This window comes from Trachymyrmex septentrionalis, unplaced genomic scaffold, assembly GCF_001594115.1.
Source record: "Trachymyrmex septentrionalis isolate Tsep2-gDNA-1 unplaced genomic scaffold, Tsep1.0 scaffold179, whole genome shotgun sequence".
Lineage (NCBI taxonomy): Eukaryota > Metazoa > Arthropoda > Insecta > Hymenoptera > Formicidae > Trachymyrmex > Trachymyrmex septentrionalis.
Window position 1 is genome coordinate 436,147 of NW_017304959.1, and position 26,190 is coordinate 462,336.

Genomic DNA, 26,190 nt, shown 5'->3' on the forward strand with positions numbered 1-26,190 from the left:
GTTCGATCCACAGTGGAAAGAATATAAGGTAAAACATTGCGCATAATGGCGATAGCAATACAGGAAATAACCAATTAAATAAATGTTCCCCAATATATACCTTTTTGCGTATAATAGCACTGGTTATTCTGGAACAGCCAATCAAATGTTATCCAAATTCACTCTCCTACTACGCATACACGAGAGTACTTCACTTTATATTCTTTCCACCATCAGTGATGGGAGATGACAAGAATTCGTCTGCTCTAGGAAACTTTGTGCATAAAACTGAGCAGTCTTAACTGACGTACACACACATTTCATGGTATTATAAGACCCCTAATAATGATATTAAGAAGGGAGAAAAGGAAGGTTTTTATTAAAGATACATAATGTGTTCATGAATAATAATAAATTTTGTCTTTTATTACGTCTGCAGCCAATTTATCATATGAATACCAACATATCGTTCGAAGAAATAGCATTCGAGAAAGTCACTATGACATACCTAAGAGGTTAAAAGAGAAATAATTCATTACTATAACCTTAATTTAGGAAAACATTTAGACGGGTTGTAAAGCGGGACAAAGTGTTAAAATTTGAGATTGTCCCTCCTAATTTGGGACGGATAGTCACTCAGATGTACAGAAGTCCCAAAAGTACCTATATTCCGTATTGCTCCGTATGTTCCATCATTGGATCGAGCGGCACATCATTTTACGCATGCGCACAAAGTTTACTAGAGCAGACGAATTCTTGTCACCTCCCATCACTGTCCACCATGATTTAATCGTGGCGGAAAGAAGTGTTTCGTCTCACTGCGATCTGAGGGTGCGACTACATGAAGCGTGGTACGCGATACGCGGTACAGTACTTAGTAACTAACTAGGCAACTAGGGAATCGCGTACCATGCCTATTTCTTTCACTGATATTACATGGAGTGCGATTTGCAGCACGGGCTAATAACAAACTCACATTATTAGACACTGCTATGCACTTTTTAATGGAATTAATTGATTTAAACGCAATTATTAAGTAAATCTGTTACAAAAATAAGAGTATCGATAAAGTGTGCATAAAAATAAGTTAATATATTTAAAAAAATTCATACTAATGTGAGTTTGTCACTAGCCCGTGCCGCAAACCGCGCCTCATGTAATATCAACGAAAGAAATAAACCCATGGCACATACAAAAACGTAAGGCCGTGTGGCAATCGCTACCAGAGGTCCAAAGACGGGACGCGCTCGATTTCGCGTAAGCATCTCAGTCACGCAAAGATCCATTAAATAGAATAACGACTGAGATTGATTCTAGGGCGTCTAAGGCAGGTCCCCACTACATCGCCTTACTGATGAGTCTAGTAGTGTGAGACCGAGACGAAACGTCACGGCCGACCAACTAACTTCGAGTCTGGCCTCCTTAGTGAGTTTGCTCCTTTACCGACATGCCTTGGACATTTCCTTTATTATGTAGCAATTCGCTATAGTCGTAAGACATAATCAGTAAGCGAATTGCCCAATCACGATAGAGACCATAAGGCCAATAACGAATCCAATATTATGATTTCCTTACTGATTATGTCTTACGGCCTTACATTTTTCTATATGCTCCCGGCTAGGCGGTACGTGGTACGCGGTTTCTTAGTTACTATTAGTTACTGTACCGCGTACCACGTACAGTGCTCCATGTAATCGCACTGAGTGTTGCGATATGAATGTTTTATTTTTGAGCGTAAAGATATATCCACACAAACTTGCATAGTATAAACGTCGCATAAACGTATGCATAAAAAAATTATCTAATCACATTTTACGTGCAGCTTTGTAATGTTACATCCCAGGGTTCGATCGGCGAGTGGTTGGGATCTGAACAAATCTGGGATTATCGGTGGGTGCAAGGCGTACAGTTTCGCGTCAGTGGGAGCACAGAATTGAAATTTGTCCAATTTAAAGATTTAAGTTAGCTAGATTTGCGCGCTCGACACAGCGACGATAGTCGATTCCGTGGAGGTCCAAGGTGTATCCCCCATTCTGTCTAGGTAACCGAGAAACTCCTCCAAAATTTCTGGGCAATCGCGGCAACCCGTGAAATTACGTACGGTGGCCAGCGACACGGAATACTCGTCGCAGATTTTGAATCGTTCGGGAAACTCTAAATGGATATAATGTCGCAATACCCTCAGATAATTCTCCTTCTTATCGACAGGTAAAGAGATGTAGCACTCTGGACATTTAGTCTCGCCGTTTTCTATTTGACGAAAGAATAATGAAGATACGCAACATGCGCTACGTATTCACGTGGTGTAAGAGTTGGTTTCCAACAGACGGATGCTGACAGGCGAGCGCAAACGCGGATGCGGACATATACTACGCGTAAGCAGGATTCACGATCCGCAGTGACCGAAATGTGATGAAGTGAAAATATCCTATCTTTACGATGAGGTCTCCGTCAGTGGTTGCGGTACGCGGGTTGGTCTGTGTGCGTGACCCTCAGACTTCCCACTGTTCTGAACTTGGTGTCGGGCTCGTCGATTCGTAGCTCTCATGTGCACAATAGTCTAAGTTCGCTAATTAGGTCGTCACTGAATTAAACATATGAATTAAACATGGGAAGGTAGTTAAGAAGGGATTTGTTGAGATAGTTCTCATATTCAGCTAAGGTATTTATTAAGTTTAATTAACAAAATCACTTAGATTTAGAATTATTTAGATTTAGAATTTGAATGAGATTTAGTTTAAAAGAAATTGAAACGATTACATTCATACGCGGCGCGCAAAACTAGGGCAACGATTCATCGACGGAAGAAGAGTTAGAAAATTTCCGCCCGAGGGTACTCGGCCCAGACGCTAAGACACTACTTCAGTTACTGACTGTTCTTCTGCCTCTCATGCCCCGAGGGCGTCTTTTTGAAGAAAGAGAGAGGGATCCTCTTTCGTCGTTGCTCTGTTAGGGCGCATGTGATGGGGAGGCGTCAGGTATGGTTCTGGCGATCTCGTGTACGATCTCTGCGCCGATCTATAAGTGGTAAAATGTTCGTGGTTTGTCCAAGCGTGATTTGGACAAGTTTTAAAAATACTGCGGACGTGACAGTAAGAGAAATGCGATTGGATAATTTTCTTTATGCGTACTTGCGACTATGCAAATTTGTGTGGATATACCCTTAGGTCCGATTGCACCAATGTTACTTTGATTTTAAGCGAAACTTAAAACTCTCTCTATCTAGTTTTAAAACCGAAAAAAGACAGGGACAAAGAGAGTTTTAAGTCTCACTTAAAATTAGAGTAACGTTGATGTAACCAGTAGGTGGTAATCGTGGTAACGCTAGGTAACTTACTTATTTCACGCATGCGCACTTCATTTTGGCCAACATTAAATCAAAGGTGCCGACAGAGAGTTGCGCTACTGTATATGCTGCGCATATGGGAGTTTGTACGGCTTAGAGAGAGAAAAGGAGGAAGAAGTGGAAAAAGAAGACGTTTTAATTTCAGTACGTATATACATATGTATATTTCTTGTTTTGTAACTATTGCAAACATTTTAGCAATAGAAAATAAGTCGGTAATTATAGTTTAGCACAATCATCTCAAAAATCAATATAATTAGACTTATTCGATGCATTTTTGTATGAAATGAAAGAATCTAGCAGAAGTAGGCATCGCTCTGCCTCGCGAACTGAGATATTAAGCCTTGAAGTTGGAGACTTTAGAGGTTAACATACTTGTCCTCTCGACTCGATACAGTGCTATGTATACGTTTTGCATTAATTACACAAATTTTCTGTTTTACAAACACAAATTCACTGCTTTAAAAACACAAATTTATTGCTTTAAAAACCAATTCACTGCTTTACGACCATTAATACACTGCTTTACAAACAAAAATTTGCTGCTTTAAGCACATATTCTTTGCATTAGCAGTGAATTTATGCTTTTAAAATAATACATTTGTTTTTAAAGCAGTGAATTTGTGTAATTAAAGCAGAACGCATACATAGTGCTATATCGAGAGTCAGAATGACAGATATTTTAACCTCTAAACTTAACTCTAACTTTAACACTTAATAATTCAATTCACGAGGCCGACCACCGTGTTTTGCCAGATTCTTTTGTTTTGAATAAAAACGCATCGAATGAGTATATTTATATTAAGATTTTAAGTTAAGGGGGGGGAAGGCTATCCTAAATAATTATCCTAACCTCAATAGTTGTCAACTTTAACGCTTAATATCTTGATTCGCGGAGTAGAGCTTATTTCTGGCAGATTCTTTCATTTCATGTGTGATGCAAAAACGCATCTAATAAACCTAATTTTATTTTTGAGGTGATTATGCCAAACTGTATAATTACCAACAAATCTATTGATTAAACTTGTCATTTTTATACGTCTTGAGAAATTTGTGCGTTCAATTATCTTGGCTATCCTGTTGAGTTGCATTGTTGCATTTGCATGATTATCGTAATTATCAAGCATATTTTTAATCTAAGCCCACTGACACTTCTGATAGGTCAAAAATTAATTATGCATTGCCTTGGAGAAAACAAATGGATTCACAAATGAAATTTAATAGATCTTTACCACCATTAGTAGAAGGCAAAATTCATGGCAGTCTAAGGCTCGTTATCAGTGAGGTCCTCTGGATTAGAACAGATCCTGGTGATGTTACAGTAGTGGCTTCCTGGTGGGGTGAACATGATAACGCACAGTTCAGGTGATTTATAATACTCCTACTTTTCTTAAAGCAACTTGTTTTATGACAAATTAAGTATAAATAAATAATATCTATTTATATCAAAAACAATATCTAAATTTATATTGATTAAATCTAATTGTTTTTTTGTGGTTATATATAACAATTTTTTTTGTTTTCCTCTTAGACCAAAAGATAGTACTACAGAAACAGAAAGAACAAATGAGGATGTAACTCAAGTATATGCTATAAAAACTAACGCAACACTTTTTGCAGATTATATTAAAAATTGTAATGTAATAGAAATAGTAATATTTGCAGAGAATATTCATGAAATTATTGGTAGAGGATATATAGGAGAATTATCTAAGATATTTTCATGCAAATATTATTCTCAATGTATTCCGATATTGTGTAACAATGGTCATAAAATAGGAAAACTACATGTTTCTTTACAATTAACATATTTGACAAAATCATTCTATTGTTCCAATATACAAATGGAAACATGTAAATACGACAGAGAAGAAGATAGAGATATTTTATTATTTCCTATTGACAGTTTACAGTATAATAGAAAAATGCCAATGAAATCTTACAACGATGTAGAGAATACTAAAGAGAAGAAATTTAAAAAATTTGAAGAGATTGATACATGTAATATGGATAGATCTGTTTTCAAGACCAACCAATCAGAGTTCCAAAAATATAGAAAAAAATCGAATAAAATGATAACGGACAAGTTAGTTGCTCAGATTGTTGCTAGAGCACAGTATCTTAGGGAAGTGATATTGAAAGAAACTTATAAAGAAGATTCTTCAACTTTGAATGATAGTTCATCAAATAATGAATTACATTTTAATACAGAGGATAAAGAAAAATTTGAAAAGTATATTGTAGGGATGCCTTCTTTAGAAGAAAAGAAAATCTTGAATATGCTAAGATCAACACCGCCATGTTTAATAGATCTGATACCTAAAATAATTGCAACTGATAAAGATAATATAAATACTGGGTGGAATCAAAGTTTCTCTATAAAATTAGACAGTCCCGAAGAAGACATATTGGATAAAGATATGACTTGTATAGAGTTGAAAGGTTTGTAAAGTAATAGATATATTTATATATAATTGTGGTTTATTTGATGCTACAAATGCTTTATGGATCTTGCAAGATGATCATCGCATGATTTTGATCTGTTTGCATATAATGAATCTATATAAAAAAAATTAATTGATCTGTTTAAACACTTTATCCAACGCGCTTTGGAAATAATTTTCTTTATTTGAAAGGCTGCACTAATCATGATATAAGAATGTAAGGTATTGTGCATAATGGCTAGCAGACTAAATCAAGACAACCAATCAAATGCTTATCTTAAATTTAGGACAATGCTTTGGTTGGTCAAAGAGCAGCCACCATGTTGAAAACGAGTGCGCATCCTTGGGAATGAAATATTTTATATTCTTATACCATGGCACTAATTATATGGAAAATTGAGATGAAATGAGTTAGTTTTGACATATAGTGTACCTTATAATGTGGTAAACAAATGACATAAGGCACAATGGATAATTTTTTTAGCTGTGGTGTGTCAAAGGTATAAAACTCGCAGAGCACATTTGATATACCACAGCTTAAAAATTATCTATTATTGAGCATTGTGTCTGATATCTTTTGTTACTATTATAAACTATATTATAAGATGCAACCATAGATGTTTATATTAGTACTAGATCACTAACTTCAACTAAAACGCTGTAAATGGCTATACGGATATCCGATTAAGTTCATTCAGTAGCTACTCCAATCATTTTGCACATACACAATACACACATTGTACACATATATAACACATATATTGTCGCCGCTATTAAATCAACTCGGAAGTTAGCGATCTACTAGTATAGATACCTGTGGATGTAACTCATTTTACCAGGTTCCATTTTTTCATTTAATTAATGGACCAAGCATTAAACATATTATTTACAACGCATTGGACGAAATGTTCGAACACAGATCAATTTATTTCTACTGTAAATTCATTACATGCAAGAAGATCAAAATTGATTTTTCAACTATGTTCTCTTCTTTAGATTTTTATATCCTGTTTGGTCAATCAAATACTGAAAAATTTATAGCATTAAATGGACTACAGTTAATGTTAAAATTTTTATTGATATAATATTACATATGAATTATTTGCATTATTTCAGGAACATATCCTCTAGATTATGTTAATAGTATAAAAGTTTTTATTGAATCTTTTACATTGACATCCGCGGGATATAGACGTGCAAAATCCACATGCTTGCAATGTATGTAATTTTTTGTTATTTTATATTTTGCGAAGATTCTATAAAAATATGTTGAGATGGTTCCTTTTTCCTACAAATCGATTGCCTATACTGGCCTACAGCATCGTTTGCCTACAAGTACTTTTGCGCACAAATATAAAATTAAGATTAAGTTAAGTAAGAAAATATTTTTAAAGCAAAGATAGTACATGTAGGCAATCGAGCTATATGCAATAATACATATAGGCAATCGAATTATAGGCAATAATGTACGTAGATAATCAAATTGTAAGCAATAATACATGTAGGCAAATGAGACTTTGTATCTGAAATTTTTATTTGTGCGCAAAAGTGCTTGTGGGCAATCAAACTGAAGGCAATAATTTTTGTGCGCAAACGAACTGTCAGCAAAAGTAATGTACGCAAACGATATGTAGGCAAACAGGATCCTCCCAAATTTGTTAACATATTTTTATAAGTATATATACATACATACAAATGTGCCAAATATATTTGATTCCGCTAAATAATAATTTTTTTTCTCAAACACAGATGATGTACCACCATTATCACTGACATATTTCATTCAATATGATACAACATTTGGATCTACAAAGCAGGCAAATAACAAATCTAGTAAAGAAACTAAGTTTACAAGAACATATGCTAAAAAACAAGTGGGTCAAGGTAAAAAGTTATATTTTTGTTGAAAATTTATTAAAATGCAAATATTATATGCATATATATTATATTTTTGATAAATATTGACAATAGGGGACTCAGCTCGGACCTTGGCATATGTTGTCAAAGTCATGACCCTGAGATTGATTCCCTTATGCACTATGCATTATGCGTTATGCAAGAGTCTGTGCTGTGGCCAATACTCAGAAATATTCGAAAAGCTTAATGTATATAATAATCTAACCCTAACCCAACCATATTCAATGGGATAGAGTTAGGTTATTATATTGTATATCCATTAAATGTAAATGAAATTATAAAATAGTATTTAATACTGTATATGTAATAGAAATAAAACATTTGTTTTGTTAATGATTTTTTAATGAAGGATGAGCGACGGCTAAAACACTTGGAGGTTACTCAGGATCATGACCTTGACAACATATGTTAAGGTCAAGGTCATCGGAGCTGCTTTCGTTATTGTCAATATGTACCGAGGGGGTTACTCCGAGAGGGCCATGATCTCTTTATTTTAAAGCAAAGAATTCTCGTGTTATATAGTAGAACCGTTTTTTGTTAATAACTTTTAAACAAAGGATGAGCACCAACTAAAACTATCTGAAAGTCACTCAGGGTCATGACCTCGACAATATATATCAAAGTCAAGGTCCGAGGATTTCCTATTGTCGATATTTATCATATTTTTAATCAAAATATAATAAATATTTAATAGAAGATAAATATAATTTTTACAGTTGTTAACTTTAACTCCGAGGGTATTTATAGTATATCAAGACATAATATAAATAAAAATTTTCCTTTGAGATTTAAAGTTTTTGTCAAACATCATAACCAAAAACTTCCAACTGGATTAGGATTTGGTTTCATAAATATCAGTAATATTACAAATACCACAAACTTAAGTAGTACTCAATGTATAGTTATTGTAAATAAAGGTATTAAAATAGGCGATTTAAAAGTTACAATAGAATTAGGTTGCGATTTTATTCATTTTGGAAAAGAATTTGTTGGTGAGTATAGTACTGAGATATAATTTTGTTAGATATACTGAATATTTTTTCAAATATTCAGTAATCCAATTATTTCACCAGATGCTGTAATATCTAAAAAAGAAAATCTTCCTATTTTGAACAAGAAAGCCTTGTCAAGCCCAAATGGTAATAAATATAAATGTGCAACAGGAACTCATTCCTCTAAATCTAATTGCGAAGTTTCCTCTGTCTCTGCCAAACAAATTAAGTGTTTGACTAGTAGTAACAATAAGGATATGGTTATTACAAAAGATATGACAGAGCACCGAGAACGAAGTTTAGATAATAAAAAAATTGATACAAGTAATCCAGAAAGTGGTTTTAAAGATAAGGTAGTTTTAAGTGATATAAATTAAAGTTTATTGAATGAATGCTGCAACATTGCATTGTTTATTTATATTAAAAATTACTAAATATTATAAGCAACTACTGAATATTATTATAAACACACAAATGCTTATAAAGCAAAATAATAGAATTCATAAAGCAATAAATAATAAGAGGCAATAGAAAATAAAATAATTATATCCTCCTCATGTCTCTTTGTTATTTTATTTAAGGCTTAGTGATATTTTGCCATGACTAACCAAATTGTATTGCAGCACTCATCTATATTCAAGATATAATGGTATTCTAAATATGTATTATGTTATATTGTTATATAATTTTAGGTTTTACTTCATGGTTTGATATATGTAGCTGAGGGAAAAGATTTACCAGAATCTAATACCTATTTGATATGTAGAGCGTTTTGGCGAAAGGATAAAGCATCAAGTCAAATTTGCAATAATACAAAGAATCCGTTTTATCATTTTTTTCAAGTAAAAACTTTTTTCTAACAAAGTAATTTTAATTATCACAAAAATAAGTTTTATTTTAGAAATATTTATTTCAGTTAGTACCTTTACTTCATGGTATAGAGTTACTGGAAAGAATCAAAGATAATTATATAATCATAGAGGTATATAATCGGCAAAATAGTGGTATAGATAATCTCTTGGGAATAGCAAAGCTACCTGTGCATCAATTATATATCGCTTATAGAGATCCACTCGTTTTACCTCATTTATTACTATCGAAGGTAATGATTGATTATTTTATAATTAAATGTATTTAATCAAATTTTCAAATTATATAATTTATATTTTTCCACACAGTATCCTGTAATAAGTGTAGATGATTGGGTTAATATTAACGATCCAGTAAACGGAAAATTTTGTGGAAAGCTTCTTGCACTCGTCGCGCTTGGTACTGCAGAACAAATTGCATTATTAGAAGTATCAAGGGGTCTAAGAAATACCAATAATATATCGCGAACAGATTATAGTTATCACTGTTATATTCCTAACAGTACTAACAATGCAATGGACAGTCAAGAGAATTTACAGTATAATATTCATGAGGTATCAAATCTCAATTCGGAGCAATCCATTCGCAGCAATAATTGTGCTTATAGTATGCTCGATAGAGATTTGGTATCTGTTGATTATAAGACTCAAGAAAGTCAGACAGATATTTCAAGTTTAAAGAATGCGAGACCACAAAAATCAATACAAGAAGTTGTACCTTCGGAACACTTGGCTTTACGAACCTTAGTCGATCGTTTGACAAATGTACTACATATTAATAAAAGTAGTACAAATCAATCGGTCCAAACGGACATAAATCAAGTAAATGAAGAAAAAATACATACAGAATTATACTTAAATAGTAATAGCTTTACCGATGATTGCAATCCGAACAATGATTTTCGATTACCTATGGAAGTGTATAGAAGTGTCGGTGTCGGTGCTGAATATGAAGATTTAGATCTGCAGCAAAATAATGCTAATAATCTTTCCAACTCGTCTTTAACGGAAGAAAATGCACAAAAAATAGAATCAAATATTAATTGCAACAGTTCTTTTTTTCGATCTGTGATTGAAATCGAATGTGCGCTACATTTGCCAAAGATTGAAGGATTAAATGAATTGATGGAACCAAGTACATATGTAACCTTTCAAGATTTAACTCATAAATTCAATTTTACTAATCAATTAAATTCATATATGGTTACAAATGTTTGCCCATATAGTTGCAATCCGAAATGGAATTGGAAATGCGATGTAAAGCTATCAACAGATTTACTTTTAAATGTATGTAATTTTATTTTCATATTTTAAATATGTTTAGTCTGATTCAGTCTATGCGATATTATATAGTCTTAATCTATATTTTATTTTTGTGATATTTTTCAGAATCAGAAAAGATTAATTCTCAAAGTGTGGCACTTAATTGATCCAAATACATTTAAAGACATAAATTTAAGAAGAGACATTGTAATCGGATTTTCCGCTATTGATCTCTCGATTCTGATAGCTGGATTTCCCACAGTATCTGGATGGTTTCATATCATGGACTTTACTGGAAAATGCAATGGACAAATTAAAGTAAATTTTCGTGATAGTTTCTATCTGAAGATATTAATTATAAAAATCTTATACATTTTTCCTGCCATCAACACACGTACATATATGTATATAAAGTTACTTTTATTTTAGATAAGTGTAACACCTCTGGATAATTTATCATTATTAGGAAAATTTGCACCAACTAATTCTACTAATTTATCAAGGTGTAGTAATTCATTGCAAACAAACTGGCCATCTCTGTATAATGTACCTTGCACTAATACAGAATTAAATGGTGCACATCAAATATCATATGAAAATCAAAATAATAATAAATATGTACAAAATGATTGTAAATTAAATACGCATACTGGTCATAATTTAGAAGACGTTTCTATATCTTTCTTATCATCGTCTTTGAAGTAAGTGATACCAGAATTATTATAATTATATTAATTTACAAAACATTTTTTTTAAGTTATTTTGAACTAGACCAAATATTTTTTAAGATAGTCGACTCTATGGTCAATAACATTGTCAGTATTAACAATACTGACAATATTACTGATTGTGTATAATTAATATTGATGGATTTACATAGAATACTGGGTAATCTGGATTTTGATTCTTGAACATTAGTATCGCTTTATTAGAATCCATGTCATAGTTTTGATAAATTGACAATAGACAACGTCCTAAAACTAAAGTGAAATATATTGTCAATAATAGTAATCGTGTAAGGTAAAATTACTAAAAATTTTATTTATGCATACTGTCAGTATTACTGATTCAATATATTATATTACTGATTCAATATATTACTGATCAGTGATTATTGATCATGTAGGGTTATCTTTATTGATTTTTGAATGTTAAAAACGATATCACAATTAAATTTTACCAACACGTTAGATTTTCGAAATAATTGAGGTTTAATATGCAAAAAAATGACTTTTTCCGCGTTATTTGACATTAAAAAAAAAGATCAATATTACCTTGACTTCTGATCAGAAGTCATGAATGTATTGTTCATTTTCTATAAAAAAAATTTTTTTTTAAATTTCAATATCTTCTTAATCATGTTATGAAGGATTCAAATACAGAATTTTTCTAAAATAGTAAATTTTCCACCTGTGAAGTTGTTATAGTTATAATTTCTAATTTATGACTATTGACACACAGTGTAATTTATTGTTATAGATATATATTTTGTTAAATATATATGTATATACACATATATGGGTGTTTTGTAAATGCATATCAATACTTTTAGGAGGTAAATTTATATATTAAAATAAGTAAAAAACGTCATATGCCCTACATACCTTAGTTTTTAAGTTATAGATGATTAAGAAAATATTCGAAACGCCCGCCTTGTCAATACACGCTATTGCATGCCTTAGTGTTGAATTCCGCACTCGTTCAAAAATATCAGGTATTCTTCGAATAGTCTCAAATCCATTTTGTATCCTTTCTCGCAGATCATCCACACTGTTTCCATTGACGCGTTGAATATACAATAGATTTTGACTCTAAAAATAACAATCTAATAGATTAAGATCAAGAGATCATGGTAGCCATGGAGTGGGTCCATCTCGCCTTATTCATCGGTTTGCGAAGGCGTTGTTTAGAAATGTTCTCACTTCAAGATGGAAATGAAGGAAATGAAGAAGCGCACTATGCATAAACCACAAGTTTTTCCTGATAGCCAAGACTGCCATAACTGCCTAAAATTCTGTCCCATTTGTATTGATAGATATTGTTTGTAAATATTAGATAACGTCAAGACGTGCTAAGCTGTACAATAGCGTATGTTAACGCATAAGGCGGGCATTTCGAACATTTTCCTTAATCATTTATAACTTAACTTAATGTATGTAGGACATATATTCGTACATATGATGTTTTTTTACTTATTTTAGTGTATAGATTTACCTCCTAAAGTATTGACTGTATTTAAGAAATATTCTGTATATAAACAATGTGTTCAAAACAGGTCGGGACTCTGAATTTACTCGGTAGGATAACATTTTTGAAAGAAATGTTTCAGACAAAAGTTGTAAGATATAAAAAGATTTATTTACAGATCTTATCAGTTTAATCTTGAGTGGCGTCGCCAAGATTAGGTCTAGGTCAAATCGATTTTTTTTAAATGGAACATTCTATTTTTGATGCCAGAATTTAATAGCTGGTGTTAACTTGTTAAGAGTTTTTCAAAACACTATAATAAAGTTATTTTTCATTAAGTATTTTTCGAGTTATAAGGCTTGAAAGTTACACCGCTGACATTAGCATTACGCAAAGGGTCCGACCGATGTCCTCTTGAATATTATTTAGGAATATTATCATGTCCTGGATAACATTCGTTAAGATCAAGGCCATTGCAGATTATTTCTTTTATTTTCATTTTTACACTAAAAATTTATTTAAAAAAATGAAAGTAAAAGGTGTAACCTCCAATGGTCTTGTTCTTCACAAATGTTATTTAGCACATGATCATCAACAACATTCAAAAGGTTTTAACCGTCGATCGGATACCTTACGTAATGCTAATGCCGACGGTACTTGTAACTTTCAAACCTTATAACTCAAAAAGTACTTAATGAAAAATAACTTTATTACAGTGTCTTGACAAGTTGACACCAGATATTAAATTCTGGCATTATAATAAAGTGATTTAAAAAAATTAATTTGATTTGACCTAATCTTGGCGATGCTAAGGTCAAACTGATAAAATCTGTAAATAGATCTTTGTCAGAACAACTTTTGTCTGAAACATTTCTTTTAATAATGTCATCCTTCCATGTAAATCTGAGGTCCTGACCTTTTTTGAACACTCTATATATATGTATATATATATACGCACACATTTTAATTGTCCACCTCGAATATCTAAAAAACCGCACTAAAAAAATGTTGTAAATAAAAATTGTGTGGCCTGTGTATATGTATCGATAGTTACAAATTAGAAATTCTTTGAGATGACTTCGTATGATGATTCTTTTGTATGACTTCATCATAAAAGGATTTTCCAATTTGCTATCTAACAATAAAAAAAACCCTGTATTTAAATCTTTTATAACATTATTAAAGATATTGAAATAAAAAAATGGATTTTATAGAAAATAAACAATTTATGACTTTTAATCGGAACTTCAAAATGATGTTAACCTTTTTTTACAAAAAAATATCAAATAAAGCCATCAAAAAAAGCCATTTTTGTACGTTAATTTCAATTATCTTGAAATCTGACGTGCTGAAATTTTTTTGCTTCACCGTTAAAAAATCTATAAGAAAAACACCTAGTCCAGTTCGAGTAATTTTTTGTATTATAATTATATATTAGTGTTATTAATATAAAAATAAAGATTTGTAGAGAAGTTTTGTATGGCTCCAAGAATAAATCACACAAGAATAAACACAAGCAAAGCTAATATAAACTCCCGCGATCAGGAATCTCACAAACTCAATTTGCACTTGACTTTCATAACTGAAAACGATTCAAATCCAAAGTGAAAACATTTATAATTAACTTGATTGATATTTTCTGATAGGTACAGTATCGTTCAAAAGTGTATCATCTTTAGATTTTTTGAGCATAACTTCCGTCAAAGTGAATCGGCGCTTATACAGTAGACAACACCTAGTGGCAGATGTATTTTGTACGGAGATCAACAGTGACATCCAAGTCAGTATGAATTGCCTATTCATGCAGGTACGCGCGTTCACAACTGCATTGGTTTAATCACTGCGTCGATATAATCACTTGCATATCTTTTTCACGTATAAAGTTTGTAGCGTTCGAAGTTTTGATATATTTGTGACGGATTTCTGCTCCGATGGCTATTAATATACTAAAATAAATATTATAACATTCTTTGATGATCATTTCTGTCATCATTTTTACAGTGGATCTTTGTCAGTCGATTATTTTTTGCATATATGTGCTAATTGCTGACTTTCATACTGTGCATAAACATACACATATTTTGTGCAAAAAATAATTTAACCCTTTGAAGTATACATTTTTCTTTACGTAGAATTTATTTTAAATTTGTTATTTGCGGGATCGCTGATTACGAATCTGACCTTAGATTTTCGAAATTCAAAATAGCAGATCCAAGCTGGACAACAACATTAAAAAATGTTGACTTCAGATTCGTAATGAGCGACTCAAAAAACCTACTTGACCCCATTTTACAGTCCCAGAACTAATTTTTTAATTTTGTTCGCCATCTTGGATTCGCCATGAATTTTGAAAATCAGAGGTCAGATTCGTAATTAGCGACCCCGAAAACCCTTGAAACAAATTTCAACTGAATTCTATGTAAAGAAAAATGTATGCTTTAAAGCGTCCGCCATATTGGATCCGCTATTTTGAATTTTTTAATTTTGACTTCAGATTCGTAGTCAGCGAAAAAAAAAACCTCTCGAACTTCATTTTCGGCTAATTGACTATTGTTGATTAGTCACAATCACATTTATTGTTAAAAAGGAATGAATTTTTCCAGTTTGTTTATTTATAAAATACATTTTGTCAATAATAGGAATGTTTTCACGGTTTTTTTTTTATAACAACTGATGTTCTACAAAAGTGATAATGTTCTTTTCATTGTAGTAATATCTTAGAAACTGTGTGAAAAACAAACAACAGGTTAAAAAGGGGTAACATATGTGTGATATTCTGCCGCAAAGGATTAAATAATAAAATTATATTATTTAATTTATGATCGATTAGATCTTTTCTCGTAATAAAGAAGATATAACACCTAGGATTTTCTTGATAAAATTTATTTTATAACCTGTATCATCACTTCAACTTCTGTTTTAAAGAATTGTTACGCAAATCTGTCACAAATGTATCAAAATTTCAGACGCTACAAACTTTATACGCGAAAAAGATATACGAGTGATTATACCGACGCAGTGATTAAGCCTTATACGCAGTTGTGAACAAATGTGTGCGCCTGCATGAATAGGCAATCCATCATTCTATATGTCGCTATTATACCCTGTACATAAAGTATAATGATATTCGACAATATATACCATGATTTTTTAATTTTTTAATAATTTTCCCAAAATCACACTTTTGTACTTTTTTTTGTCTTTCATATTGCGACCATTGTTATGGTAATACCTAATTCGACAACAGAAAGCAAAGAGCTATAAATAAGGCTGGATGTATAAGAATATTCGCCCAACATCATGATTGGGCATCTCCAAATCAATAATAATCAAGTTTCTTAAACGCCAGAAAAACCAGCGAAACTGTGTTAAGAAAAAGAAGAACGGACAGTCACACACTACTTTCCTCGTCAATCGCAACATCCTTAACATCCTTCGCATATCCCGCAGCAATTCAAATCTCACGGTGCCGGACATTGTTAATTTTGATTTCTAAGCTATTCGTACAGATTATACTGTAGGCTGTCGCCTACAGGTCAGAAAACTGTGTAAACGGCGACTCATGAAGAACCTATTTATTTTCGCAGAGTTGAAGGCGCGGATGGATCAAATGGGCCAAAGCACACCCCAACAATGGTTTGATGTATTCTGGAGCAATAAAAATAAGTTCATGTTATTTAATAATGATGGTTATAACATGGATTCATCGCTCCAGAAAACATCAGATCATCGTTTGAGTGTATTTTGGTCCATTTCATTTGTCTTCCATTTTTGTGTGGAAATGAATGGTTTTTTTACGGGTCATTGTTCACACAGTCTTCTGATCTGCAAGTGATGACATATAATTTGTACGGATGAATCAGACTGTTCTCAGAAATCGATATTTCCTCAGCAATGTCTGGCGCCATGAAGAGATATGGGTTATTGCGGAACATGCTAAGGATATTGCTATTGACGAAAAAAATTGTGGTTGGCTGCTCTTCTTTTTCTTGACATAGCTTTGCTGGATCTTTCAAGTTTAAGAAACTTGATCACTGTTGATTTGGAGATGCCAAATTGCTGGGCGAGCTCCTTGTACATCCATTCTTGTGACCCTTTAGAATGATTTTCCGTTGTCGTTTGTTCATACGAGGGTGGTCCCAGAAGTACCCGACCTGACGTACAGATGGCGGTTGTTGTATAAAAAAAATCACTGTAGGGGAAAGCACCAACTTTCTAAAGCTTAACTATGAAGTTTGAAGACGCTACGCTGTTCAGTATTTGTTTGGCAGCCATCAATAGTGGACAATCTCGGTGAATTTGCAAAGATGGAAAAAATTGGTCATCGTTATGTGATACAATACTTTCATTTGAAAGGTCTTAGCCCAACCAATATCAAAGCCGAGCTGGATTCTACTCTGGAGGAGTCTGCTCCTTCGTTTACAACAGTAAAATATTGAGTGGCAGAGTTTAAACGAGGCCGTACGAGCTGCGAAGACGAACATCGCAGTGGTCGACCAAGTGAGGTGGCCATTCCAGAAATGGTGAAGAAAATCCACAAAATGGTATTGGGTGACCGTCGATTGAAAGTGCGCGAGCTAGCAGACATGGTAAACATTTCAAAAAGTGCTGTACATCGCATATTGGCTGAAAATTTGGAGATGAGAAAGCTGTGCGCAAGGTGGGTGCCGCGCTTGCTCACAATCGAACAAAAGCAGCGTTGAGAGGATGTTTCAATCGAGTGTTTGGCGATGTTTCGCAGCAACAAAGCCGAATTTTTGCGCCGATTCATAACCATAGATGAAACATGGGTCCACCACTTCACACTTGAAACGAAGGAACAGTCGAAGCAATGGACTGAAAAGGGGGAATCGGCTCCGAAGAAAGCAAAAACTTGGCCAGAAAACAATGGCGAGTATTATGCGAACTTATTGCAGCGTTTGGGTGATGAAATCAAGGAAAAACGGCCACATTTGGCGAAAAAGAAAGTGTTGTTTCATCAAGACAATGCACCAGTTCACACATCCATTATCGCGATGGCCAAAATCAATGAATTAAAGTTCGAATTGCTTCCCCACGCACCCTATTCGCCAGATTTAGCCCCCTCGGATTATTTTCTCTTTCCAAACTTGAAAAAATGGTTTGATGGTAGAAGATTTACCAACAATGAAGAAGTGGAGTCTGCGGTTAATGGCTATTTTGAGGAGTTCAACGGTTCTTACTGTAAACAGGCCATCGAAGCTATTGAACATCGCTGAGAAAAGTGTATCGAGCTAAAAGGAGACTATGTTGAGAAATAAAGATATTTTTTCCCAAATTTTTTGTGTTTTCTTTGTTAGGTCGGGTACTTCTGGGATCTCCCTCATATTTCGAGCATCACGGATCTTTGCTATAATGTAAAACTAAATCTGACTGCTAAAATTAAACGGTAAAAACAATGCAACATGAGAAGCAAACAAAGTACAAAAATGTGATTTTGGGAAAATTAATAAAAAATTAAAGAATCATATGTATATTGTCAAATCTCATTATATTGTACTTTAAGTACACACATCGGCAGGAATGGTGTCTCCTGGCATTCGGCGCGCGGCATTACATTATATCATATTTTATTTATTTATTTTATATTCTTATATTTAATTGTAAATTTAATTTTGCAATCTTGCGATACACAATATTAATTTCATTTGCACACTGCAAATTTATAAATGCATGCAAAGTTATTATTATAGATTTTTATTGTTGAGTTGCCTATATACGCATCAAATTATATGTATATACATGTGAATGTGTGTATATGTATATATATTTGCATACATTCTGCAATACTCTACTTTTTTGTTAATTTTGTAACTAAATACTGTTTTCTAAACAAAACTAATCTTTTAAGACTATTTTTATGAAAGGTCACATTACAATTCATGTTTAACTTCGAGCCATTATGCAATGTCTTCATATTTTTATTATTAGGTGTTGGAATTAATTCGTAGCGTTTTTTTAATGAAAGAACGTTATTTATTTCACATAAACATTAAAAAATACATTAATTAAAGTACTTCCCATCACTTTCTACTACTTTTGACCATCTTTCGGGCAGTGAATGAATACCGCGTCGGAAGAACTGTTCGTCTTTAGATGAAATCCACGAATCGAACCATTTTTTACAATCTTCGTAAGATGTGAACTTCTGCTCGCACAAGCTATGAGCTAATGATCGAAACAAGTGGTAGTCGCTAGGTGCAATATCAGGAGAATACGGCGGGTGCGGTAGCACTTCCCATTTAAGTGTTTCCAGGTATGTTTTTACCTGTTTTGCAACGTGTGGGCGAGCATTGTCGTGGAGCAAGATGACTTTATCGTGTCTTTCGAAGTATTCCGACCGTTTTTGCTTCAATGCACGGCTCAAGCGCATCAGTTGCCGTCGGTAGAGATCTCCAGTAACGGTTTCATGCGGTTTTAGCAGTTCGTAGTATATGACACCCTTCTGATCCCACCAAATACAGAGCAGGAGCTTTGAGCCATGGATATTGGGCTTTGCCACTGATGTTGATGGTTCGCCGGGCTTAACCCATGACTTTCTGCGCTTTGGATTGTCATAATGGATCCACTTTTCGTCACCGGTAACAATCCGATGCAAAAAACCTTTTCTTTTCTGCCGTTGAAGCAGCAGTTCGCACGTGAGAAAACGTCTCTCAATATCCCTTGGTTTCAAATCATATGGGACCCAATGTCCTTCCTTCTGGATCATGCCCAAACTTTTAAGACGTTTTCCTATTGTTGATAAGTCAACTTCCAATGACGTAGATAATTCTTTAAGTGTTTGACATGAATTTTCATTGAGCAATGCCTGCAAATCGTTATCTTCAAATTTTTTTGGCTGACCAGGTCGCTCCTTGTCATCCAAGTCGAAATCACCAGCTTTAAAACGTGCAAACCACTTCCTACGCGTTTGCTCAGCCAGAGCATGTTCACTATACACATCCACTAAAATACGATGAGCTTCAGCTGCACTTTTGTTCATATTAAAGTAATGAAGCAAAACTCCCCGCAAAAACACTTTATCTGGCACAAATTTTGACATATTCAATGAATTATACAGTGTTGTTATTTATGATTTCAAGAAAGGTTATGTACGGCAAATGACGTCCTATGATAGCTGTTTACAATGCATACAGAACTATAGGTAACAACGAAATAGTGTACTGCTTGTGCCATCTCTTGTAAAATGCTACGAATTAATTCCAACACCTAATAATAATATCCTAAGTAATAAATATCTCGTAAATTTGAGTCCAGAATCGATTCAACAACATTTTAACTAATGTAATTTTCAAAAGAAATTAAATGAAAAAAAGGCAAATAGAAAAATCAGGCGTGGTAATCATTGTATGAAATAATATACAAATGTAACATAAAATTCTTTATTAAATGAATGTGCTTACATGTTTCGGCTCATTTTTTAGCCCTCTTCATAATTACTATTATAAATAGAATGTATACTTGATGACTAATTTGTTATAGTGAGCTCCCTCCATCGCACTAAAAGAATCTCAATATTAGAATGAAACACGGATGAATGTTTAAAAATTATTACAAAAAATTTTTTATCAGAGATGAACTGTGGAAACAACAACTTTAAAGAATTTAAATCATAATAAAAGGAAGAAAACTCACCACGACAGCAATCAACCATATCGCAAACAATTAAGCACAAATTATTTAATCAAAAACTAGTTCTTGATTTGGCCAGTCAATATAAAATTTATCTTAAAACGTAGAATACTTCTTTAAAAATAGTTATTATTTTAAACTTTAAAGTTACATTGTTTTTAATCAAAAAGGAAATCGAATAACAACTAATAGTCAAAAATAGAAAGACTCAACTACAATGAAAGAACGACTAACTGGAACCAAAACAAGTCGACATTTGTAGCTTGTTAATAGGAAAGGCCTTGGGAAGCCCTTCCATGTCTGTTTGTAAATTAAGACCGTGCTGTCAACATTTGACACTCGTGATTAACAACATTTTTGACACCAACCTCTTTCTATATTGAGGTCTTTTATCCAAAATTACAATGTTCTCCCAATCGAACTCATGATCCTCTTGTAACAGTTGACCGAGCGAGTAAATGTATTCTATCGAATATGGTTCCTATGCTCAGTGATTCTGGACTTCTACTATCTATTCGTCTCTTCCACATAACTCTCATCACAGTCCTTACAAAAAATCTTATCTATGATATTCGATTTTACATTATGTGGGAACGGATCTTTATGCATCTTAACGAATTTCCGTAATGTATTAACATTATAAAATGATATCTCAATATTATCGCTGTTTAATCTGTTAAATTTTTCGGAAATAGTAAAATATAAGAATATAAGGAACAGTAAACCATGAAGATTGTACAATTTCAACGTTATTATCGCTTTTTTGTTTTTTATTATTCGATAATAAAAAATAATATTCTTATCTCCTAATAATATTCTTGAGACGATTATTAATATTATCAAAAATGAAATTTAATGGATAGTCATTTTCTAACAGTATATTTATTATAAGGCAAAAATTATCAGAATGTAATTTTTTATTTGAAAGCAAAATTTACTCTATCAACTAATCCCGTGACAGTACCTCTCTTTTAAAAGATCGGGTAATGAGATAAAAAATTCAGATACTTAAAAATATTGGTTTGTGATATCAATTAAATTCAATTATATCATTAGTAACAATTAAGGTAACATCTAAAAAATTCAATCTATGTCCTCCAACCTCCACGATAAACTGAATCCTTGGATGCTGAGAGTTAAAAATGTTTACAAGAATAGAATTGATTAAAGAAGGGTGGAGCCATAACTATATTGTCGACATATCTATAATAAAAGAGTAACGGAAACTGAGTCAAAGCCTTATTTTCACACAATTTTCGCATAACCAAGTCTGCAATGATGGGAGATGGAGAGCCCATGGGAGTGCTATAATTTTGTTTATATATAACATTATCAAAGATAAAGAAAATAGAATATAAAACCAATTGAACTGCTTTAATAAATTCATCTTTAGGTGAATAACAATTTTTAGAAATAAATTGCTAATAATTATTAATACAATCGACGGCGTAATCAATTGGGACATTGGTAAAGAAACTGATTATGTCCAATGAAATCAATTCATTATTCAAATGAGTATCATTAAGTTTTTTAACTATCTCTGTCTTAGGGACAATTTTAACAATTATATGATGTTACCTTAATTGTAACTAATGATGTACATATTTATATGATGTTGTCTTAATTGTTATGATATAACTGAATTTAATCGATATCACAAACCACACACAACATTTTCAGGTAGATATTTGAATTTTTTATCTCATCTCAGAGGAAGAGAGGGAAGGGAGAGATAGGGGGAGGGAGAAGGGGGAGAAAGAGAGAGGGGGGAAGGAGGAGGGAGATGTATAAAGATTCGCTCCCGCATAATGTAAAATCAAATATCGTAGATAAGATTTTTTTTGTAAGGACTATGATGCGAGTTATGCGGAACAGAAGAATAGATAGTAGAAGTCCAGAATCACTGAGCATAGGAACCACATTCGATGGAATACATCTACTCGCTCGATCATAACTGACAAGAGGATCATGAGTTCGATTGGGAGAACGTTGTAATTTTGGATAAAAGACCTCAGTATAGAAAGAGATTGGTTTCAGAAATGTTATTAATCAGGAGACAGCACGGTTTTAATTTACAAATAGACATGGAGGGGCTTTCCAAGGCCTTTCCTACTTTCCGATTATTACCAAGCTATAAATGTCGACTTGTTTTGGTTCCAGTCAGTCATTCTTTCATTGTAGTTGAGTCTTTCTATCTTTGACTATTAATTGTTATTCGATTTCCTTTTTGATTAAAAATAATTTAAAGTTTAAAATGATAACTATTTTTAAAGAAGTATTCTATGTTTTAAGATAAATTTGATACTGACTGACCGACAAATCAAGAACTAGTTTTTGATTAAATAATTTGTGCTTAATTGTTTGCGATATGGTCGATTGCTGTCGTGATGAGCTTCTTTTCTTTTACTGTGATTTAAATTCTTTAAAGTTCTTTTTTCTATAGTTTATTTCTGATAAAAATTTTTTGTAATAATTTTTAAACATTCATCTGAGTTTTATTTTAATATTGAGATTCTTTTAGTGAGGTGGAGGGATCTCACTATGGCAAAAATCGGGATACCATGGGTCATCGATTGTTTAACATAATCTAGAATGTTTAAATTAATACTACTGGAACAATATGACTGTTACTTCGTTGCCCGTAATTTTTATCTACGAGTATTGTATTTATAATAGTAATTTATGAGCCTTTATAGAGAGTATTTGTAATACATGTATTTATAATAGTAATTTATGAGTCTTTATAGAGAGCTAAAAAATGAGCCGGAACATGTTAATTTAATAATGAATTTTGTGTTACGTTCGTTTATTATTTCGTGCAACGATTACCGCGCCTGATTCCTATTTGTCCTTTTTTCACTTACTTTTTTTTGAACTGTAAGGAGTCTTTGTAAATTAATTATGTTTCGTAATTGTCAAGGTTTACATTAAATATTGATTATTAATTGGTTATTGTATAAGATGTAACTGGGATACCATAATATCACTTTCTCCTCTACTAAAAATACACATTAAAAAAATATTATAACATTTTAAATATTTGTTTTATTATAAATTTTATATAATTATTTTTTAAAAAAGCATTGTTTAATTTAATCTGATGTTTAAAATGTATTTTAAATTTGTTTTAAAAAAATGTTTTAAATAAAACGATCCTATTTTTTAGTGGTACTGTACATTTCATTCTTTGTCCATATATCACTTTGTGAATATATTGTTTACATATCGACAACTGTGGCGGCTTTCACATAGGCATTTTGTACCATAATTATTATATTGATTATGATTATTTTGCTATTTTTCATGCAGATTTAATTGTAATCAACATATGTTACAGACAAAAATTAACGGAACTAGATGAGATCACAAAACGTTTGCAGTCACGTCTACATGATGTCACAAACACGGCTTTTGAAGATGAATTTGATAACGATTTTGATATAATTGAATTAAACATTGACAATGAAAATACTAATGATAGAAACGTTAAAATTACACATTATCCACAATCTACAATTTCTGAATGTTTTAATACTGAAACATCACAAATGTCAAAACAATGTGGAATACAAAGCGATCGAAATGTTGTAAATGACGAAAAGCAAACTTCTTCCATTTTAAACAGTAATTGTAATCTATGTTTTGAATCAGCATCTAATAAAAGTAGAGCTATAAGTTTCGAAGTGACTGCTCGCGGATGTTGTTCGAGTTCCAATGCACATTTCAGTCAACATCCTAACTATTATCACAATCAGTATCAAAATAGATATAGCTCAACATATAATTATTTATCGGACAATAATACAGAATATCCCGTGCGAGGTACTAAAACACATATAAATCACTTGCTTGACAAGCTTTCTTTAGATTTGCCGCCTAAGTCATCTTCAGAAACGGCCATACCAATAAGAAAAAACATTCTAGAGTTATTCACGAATTTATGGGAACATAAACATAACTCACAAGACAAAGACAAAAATAATTATGACATTAATACCTGTACAGTACTCACTCAAACTGATAATGAACAATTTGCTAGCTCGAGCACGGCAAATTTTATTACTTCTAAAACAACTATTGAAGAAAACATTTCCGTCGAAATGCCTCGTAACAGAATATCAACAGTAATACGTGAGGAATTAGTCGCGGAAGAAAATAACGATGGTGCAATTTGTGATGAATTAACGACTTACTTGATAACTTCCAACGTACGTCATATGAACGCAGATAGCATATTCAATCCGCTTCTATATCAACATTTGGTGCCAGATTTGCAAATTACAACTACTATATCACCGGAAGGAGAAGTTGTGGAACAGCTAGATAATCGATACATAAGAAATTTCACAGTGCACAACAGTGATATTGATCTTGTAAAAGAAAACAGTGTATTTCAAAATGATACAGAATTGAAAGATAGAATAACTGTTTTAAAATGTGATAAAAAAAAAGAATTTTTTGACTTGACATCTTCGGATATATCAGAAAATATCGATAGTAGTATTGACATGACCGTCATTTATGAATCTAGCGAAAATGATTTAACATCAGATAATAATACAGAATCGACTGCTATTATGTCATTCGACAAGTCATCTATACAACAAACTGAAATCGAAATAAAAAATTATTCCATCATATCTGAATTATCTGTTACTGGAATATCAAGACAAGCGCCTGAGGGTGGAAATCCTATAGAAGAAGTTAAAACATTGCTAGGAGTAAAGCAGCAAAATTATATCCAAGATATATCAGCAGACAACTAAATATTCTGGAATATTTATGAAATTTGTAATAAATTAGATTAGAATATAAAAAATTATATAAGTACATTCTCCATAATATAGCGTAATTATACATTCTTTATAATTCATCAAACTAAATTCTGTGAAACGAATAAGTATTAAGGGGATCTTAAAGCCGTCTATTGTTGATTAAATCGTAATTTTTTGTATAACAATTTTTTTTTTATAGATATGAAAATCCTTTTCCAGGATTAAAATATACGCATTAATACGTGTCTGTGAGGTGGAATTTATGCCGAGACAACAAAAAATTTTTCTTAAGATTTCAATTTCGAAATTTTTTGTCGAATAAATTCCACCTCGCAGACACGTATTAATGTGTACATTTTCATTCTGGAAAAAGATTTTCGAATCTGTAAAAGAGGAAAAAAGTAATTGTTATATAAAAAAGACAATTTTAATTTTGGAAAATCTTTTTTGTTAGGCCTTCGATTACAATTTCGCAAGCTCAGAATTATTTGTGCATGCTTCTGGGAAAGGTATCATTTGATACATACGACCTATAGAATTTCTGTACTAAGAGAATTATAAACCTGAGGTGACAGCTGTAAGAGCTGAAATAAAGTGAATTTTTAATTTTTTCCCTATTTTTTCGTTGAATTTAGTGTGGCGTTGTTTTTTTCGTGTGTACCTTTATTGTGTAAAAAGATTTAGTGATTTATAAAGCCAATTCGGAGAAATTGGCAATCTGTAATTGTCGGTAATTCCTGTTGGTTTAGGGTCTCCTTAATGTGTCAA

The 26,190-nt window shown here is 32.4% G+C and overlaps 1 protein-coding gene across 1 annotated transcript; it reads left to right on the forward strand.

The window, feature by feature from the left end:
• Window positions 1–3,371: 3,371 nt before the first annotated feature.
• Window positions 3,372–26,190, forward strand: LOC108746575. The gene is made up of 13 exons (XM_018483432.1): window positions 3,372–3,469; window positions 4,487–4,690; window positions 4,857–5,767; window positions 6,886–6,987; window positions 7,519–7,653; window positions 8,403–8,678; window positions 8,760–9,031; window positions 9,371–9,520; window positions 9,595–9,780; window positions 9,857–10,834; window positions 10,937–11,128; window positions 11,240–11,511; window positions 23,985–26,190. Exons 2-13 carry the CDS (start codon window positions 4,524–4,526, stop codon window positions 25,411–25,413), a joined length of 5,070 nt encoding a protein of 1,689 aa, XP_018338934.1. The 5' UTR covers window positions 3,372–3,469; window positions 4,487–4,523; the 3' UTR covers window positions 25,414–26,190.